General features: G+C 41.3%; 1 protein-coding gene and 1 long non-coding RNA gene across 2 annotated transcripts; one reads left to right on the plus strand and one right to left on the minus strand.

Annotated features, from left to right (window-relative positions):
* Window positions 1-1,592: 1,592 nt before the first annotated feature.
* On the minus strand, window positions 1,593-2,233 carry LOC139064417 (uncharacterized). Its single transcript, XR_011517480.1, has 3 exons — window positions 2,089-2,233; window positions 1,763-1,891; window positions 1,593-1,677 (listed from the first exon to the last, which is right to left on the minus strand). It is a non-coding gene; the product is annotated as an uncharacterized lncRNA (long non-coding RNA).
* A 263-nt stretch (window positions 2,234-2,496) lies between these two features.
* LOC139064421 (zinc finger MYM-type protein 1-like) lies at window positions 2,497-4,239 on the plus strand. The gene has a single exon (XM_070547764.1). The coding sequence runs from the start codon at window positions 2,497-2,499 to the stop codon at window positions 4,237-4,239; it is 1,743 nt and encodes a 580-aa protein (XP_070403865.1).
* The last annotated feature ends 1,343 nt before the right edge of the window (window positions 4,240-5,582 follow it).

The following is a 5,582-nucleotide window of genomic DNA, read 5'->3' on the forward strand; positions in this document are numbered from 1 at the left end:
CTGGGGACAATAACCATACACTTGATTGGGGTTTAAAAATTGCTGGGGACAATCATTAAATAGGCTAGCATATTTAAGTATTCATTAGTTTTTAATGTTTCACTCCAATTTGCACAGTAGTGTATTGACAGTTATTTAAAAACCTGTTTTGTTTTTTCAACGTCACTAAAACCCCCCATTAGCCTGTAAGCAAGGTGGAATCTTTACATCCATGCAGCTAGCCTAGCAAAAAAGATTGTGTATTATACATATATATATATATATATATATATATATATATATATATATATATATATATATATATATATATATATATATCCTTGTTATATTATTTGTGACTATCAAATTAGATTTTCAGAGAAAAATACTCATCTTTATCAGGCTCCACTCTCTGGTCAACTCCACGCTCCCACAACCTAGCTGTCCGTGAACTACCGGATTGATTTTTTTTAAAGTGAAGAAGGTGAAAAGTAGGTGTCCGTCAACCATGTCGAAAAGAAGGAATGCAACCGATATCAGGTGGTTTTTCGGCAAGAAAAAATGTGCTGTAAGTGCATCCCTACAAAAAAGACTAAGATATCCAGTTTTATCATTTAATATTGACTTACTTAGTAGTAGATAAAAGAGGGCAAGTTTCTCTACTGGTAACAGTTAGCTAGCAGCAATAACGGTTAAAAACCATCCAGTTTATGCTAGGTGACCAAAACTCTTTTTCCGTGACATTTTTGCTTTTTATGTGCCATTAGGGCGGGGCATCTGGGAAGATTTCATAAACTGATAAAATGTCTAGGTTTTCATCGTTTTCAGAAGACTTCATCTTACAATACATAAATACAACAGCACAGCCGTGATATACTCCCGACCTGCTCAAGTGGATGGTTCTGAACGGTTGCAGTAGCCTACTAACATCCAGGAGTTGCACCTGTTACTGAGTGGTGCTGTTTAACTAATTCCAACTAGGTCCCCATCTAGCAAATGGTCCTATTATGTTAAATGACCCATCCATAACTAAAAAGTATTAGAGGGATACATTTTTAGGTTGAAGTGTGTAGATGAATAAGTCTCAGAGTAGTTTGGGGGTGTAAAAGTGAGATTCCAACAGCATGACCCTAACCCCTTACATGACCTTAACAAGCCCTTTCATAGCCTTGCAAAACTGTGTTAACCTTAAATCAGATTTTGATGGCATTGATACTACAAAATAGCACTACATTTGTTCAGTAGGAATCAGCACCCCCTAGAGTCACATGTGTCTTAGTGCATCAGATTTTTGTCCCATATGACTGACCAATTTGTTTCAGGGTATCTTTTTTTAAACCGTTAAGTTATTTCCACAGATATTTTTTTTCCACTTTTTGACTTATTAGCCTAGCTGAAGTTATTTATATTTTCTAACCACAAAGAACCAGCACATTTTAAAGTCAAAAGCTTTCTTCAAGTAAACAACACACAAGTTCAGTGCTTCAGGAATGTGTCTCATTTTTGGATGTCAAATAATGGACACCCAAAGAACCTAAACTTTTCCAACAAAACCAAAGATAATTAAGTCAAAGTCTATGCTGCATTGCAAATTAAAAAAAAATCAAATCCCACAAGTTGTAATGTTTATTTGAATACCCTTTTTCTATCAGGAACAGCATGTGACAGAGGAAAATGAAGACACGCAGGAACAGGCAGCTGAGAATGCAGAGGTGAAATTCACATCAACAGAAAATCATATAACCTTACAGTAAATATGAAACCAACTTTGGTATACTCTTACAGCAAGTGCAATCACTGGATGAAGAAATGGAGAGTGTTGAAACAAGCTCAGATCAGATTCAGCAGGTGAGGGTTCAGGAAGCAAACATATGCAAGATTTATCCATCTGCAGGGCTTTGCATTGGTTCAACTTGTACAAAAATGTGGAAGGAAAACAGATTTGATTAAAACAACAGATCTACAACACTACAATTACTACTAAAATACAAACATAAAAGTAAGTTGTGTATATAACATCATGGCAATAGTAGACCAATTGGAGAACAGTGTAGAATCAAAACATTTCTGAGAGCTATGTATGGAAACTAATGACAACTGAATAATTACATTATAGGTCGAGCCATCAGCTACTGATCTCGGGAAGCAGGATAACCCTCCACATGCAAACCAGGAGATCCATACAGCTGAGGGTCCAAGTTCCCCATACCAACCAGCAGCACAGCTCATTGAGCCACAAACTCTGCCGAACCGCAGTCTTCACTTCCAGGAGAGCTGGTTCAAAATCTTCCCCTGGCTCCATTACAGTCCTGAAATAAAAGGAGTTTTGTGCTTCTACTGCACAACTGCTTTTAAAAAGAACATTTCAACAATGGCAAAAAAAACTGAACATACCTTTATTTCTCAGGGGTTCAGAAACTGGAAGAAGGCTAGGGAGTCATTTGACAGGCACGCTGGTAGTAGGGCACACATAATTGCTGTCAACACACACACACGCACACACACAGGTCAGTCAGAATGCAACTATGCAGCATCTCAGAAAGTGCACAAGAGAAGGCCAGGTCAGCACTGATAGAAATTGTTAGTTCAGTGAGGTACCTTGCTAAACAGGGCCTAGCTCTCAGAGGTCATGACAATGATGACGGAAACTTCAAGCAGCATCTGGATGAGAAGGCTGAGAATGACCTCAATCTGGCAAGCTGGCTGCAGAAGTATCATTCCTACACAAGTCCTGCGTGTCAAAATGAGCTGCTGATGTTAATGAGCAACAACCTTATCAGACAAATAACAACTGAAATCCATGGGTTACCTGTACTGCAGTTCTCTCTAATAATGGATGGGACCCAGGATATATCTGGCACTGAACAGGTTTCAATATGCCTCCGGTATGTTGATGATGGCCTGGAGCCTAAGGAGGAGTTTGTTGGACTGTACGAGGCTTCTTCAACAACTGGCGAACACCTTTTTAAAATTGCCTCTGATGTGCTGCTCCGTTTAGACCTCCCTTTCTCAGGTCTACGTGGACAGACCTATGATGGAGCAGCCAACATGTCGGGGCACCTGTCAGGGTTACAAGCTCAGATTAGAAGAGAGCAACCATTGGCCACCTTTGTCCACTGTGGCCCACACTGTGTGAACCTTGTCACACAGGCTGCATGTACCTCCACACCTGTGATCAGGGACGCTCTACAGTGGGTACACGAGCTGGGCTGCTTGTTCGCTCAGTCTGGCAAATGCAAAACAATATTCAAAGACATATGCATATCAAAAAAAGGCTCCTTCACTTCCATCAAGCCTCTGTGTGCCACCAGATGGACTGTGCGCATACCAGCAATCAGAGCAGTCCTGACTCAATATGAGTCCATCTTGGCTGCCCTGGAAGAGATGGCATCTACAAATCTCACCGACAGTACTGCTTCTAAAGCTAACGGCCTACTTGACAGACTGGAAAAGGGCAACACCATTCTTGGCCTTCTTCTGGGACAAGAGATCCTCATGATGTTGGAGGACCTGAACTTGAGTCTGCAGGCAAGAGGAAAAACCATCAGTGGAATGCTGAAAGCTGTTGAATACACCAGACAGGGCTTTCTCTCTTTGAGGACTAATGATAGTTTCATGAGCATCTATGGTAAAGCTGTGAAACTTGTTGCAGACTTGGACCTCCAGCCAGTACACCCACCTCATGTCCGAATGCCATCCAGAAAATATGGTGGTCCAGCAAAGCATCATACTCCTGCGACACCAGAGGAGTATTTCCGGGTCCATTTTTTCAGTGCCATTGACACAGTGATCACCCAGCTACATGATCGCTTTGACCAGCCAAGCCTGGAAAATCTGAACAAGCTGGAGGAGCTGCTGCTTACTGGAAAGACCAATGATATGGTGAGCCTGTACCCAGAACTGGACCTGCAAAAAATGCAAATTCAGTTGGCAATGTTTAAAGCAAATCATACCTACACTTCCTGTAAAGAGGCTGCCCAAATTCTTAGAGGGATGCAACCAGAGGTCAGAGGGCTCTTCTCACAAGTTGAGACTCTGGTGAGACTGCTAATTGTGGTCCCAGTCTCATCCTGTGAGGCTGAAAAGAGTTTCAGCGCTCTGCGACGGTTGAAGACCTGGCTGAGGTCAACAATGACACAGCTGAGGCTCAACAGCACTGCAGTCTGCCACGTCCACAGGGATAGACTGAAGAGGCTAGACAAAAGAGAAATAGCCACAGCTTTCATTGGTACATCTGAGAGACGGGTGTACATCTTGTAGTAGTCCAGTTACACATTTGTGGGCTTATAAATTGGCTTCTGAATGTCCTAGAGAGATCAGGTTTGTTTTAATGTACTCCAATCAACGGCCCCTACAACCACAAAAAGGAATGGAGTCATTAGCACTTATGGTTTGTAAATGGCACCCAGAATTATGTTGCACGAAGCACAATTTCACATCATTCTGGGTCCATTTCTGTGAAAACAAGGTCCAATCAGGCTGAAACGCTACAAGAAGGTAGAATCTATTGAGTTGTAAGTGATCTGAACGTTTCAAGATGATCGCACATTCCTATAGGGGGTAAAACCATGTCCCAAAGGTCACCGGGCCTGGTGTCACTTTAAAGTTGTAGTCCAGTTACACCTTTGTGGGCTTATAACTTGGCTTCTAAATGTCCTAGAGAGGTAAGGTTTGTTTTAGTGTACTCCAATCAAAAGCCCCTACAACCACAAAAAGGAATGGAGTCATTAGCACTTATGGTTTGTAAATGGCACCCAGAATTATTTTGCACGAAGCACAATTTCACATCATTCTGGGTTCATTTGTGTGAAAACAAGGTCCAATCAGGCTGAAACGTTACAGGAAGGTAGAATCTATTGAGTTGTAAGTGATCTGAACGTTTCATGATGATAGCACTTTCCTAAGGGGGTCAAACCATGTCCCAAAGGTCACCGGATCTGGTGTCAATTTAAAGAAGTAGTCCAGTTACACATTTGTGGGCTTACAACGTGGCTTCTGAATGTCCTAGAGAGATCAGGTTTGTTTTAATATACTCCAATCAACAGCCCCTACAACCACAAAAACGAATGGAGTCATTAGCACTTATGGTTTTTAAATGGCACCCAGAATTATGTTGCACGAAGCACAATTTCACATCATTCTGAGTTCATTTGTGTGAAAACAAGGTCCAATCAGGCTGAAACGTTACAGGAAGGTAGAATCTATTGAGTTGTAAGTGATCTGAACTTTTCATGATGATAGCACTTTCCTAAGGGGGTCAAACCATGTCCCAAAGGTCACCGGATCTGGTGTCAATTTAAAGAAGTAGTCCAGTTACACATTTGTGGGCTTATAATGTGGCTTCTGAATGTCCTAGAGAGATCAGGTTTGTTTTAATATACTCCAATCAACAGCCCCTACAACCACAAAAAGGAATGGAGACATTAGCACTTATGGTTTTTAAATGGCACCCAGAATTATGTTGCACGAAGCACAATTTCACATCATTCTGGGTTCATTTGTGTGAAAACAAGGTCCAGTAAGGCTGAAACTTTACAGGAAGGTAGAATCTATTGAGTTGTAAGTGATCTGAACGTTTCATGATGATAGCACTTTCCTAAGGG

The sequence above is a fragment of the Nothobranchius furzeri genome, unplaced genomic scaffold (genome assembly GCF_043380555.1).
Source record: "Nothobranchius furzeri strain GRZ-AD unplaced genomic scaffold, NfurGRZ-RIMD1 Scf024, whole genome shotgun sequence".
Taxonomy (NCBI): domain Eukaryota; kingdom Metazoa; phylum Chordata; class Actinopteri; order Cyprinodontiformes; family Nothobranchiidae; genus Nothobranchius; species Nothobranchius furzeri.

Coding starts and splice junctions, on each gene's coding strand:
- LOC139064421 (XM_070547764.1), top strand. CDS start 2,497: ATGCAACTATGCAGCATCTCAGAAAGTGCACAAGAGAAGGCCAGGTCA.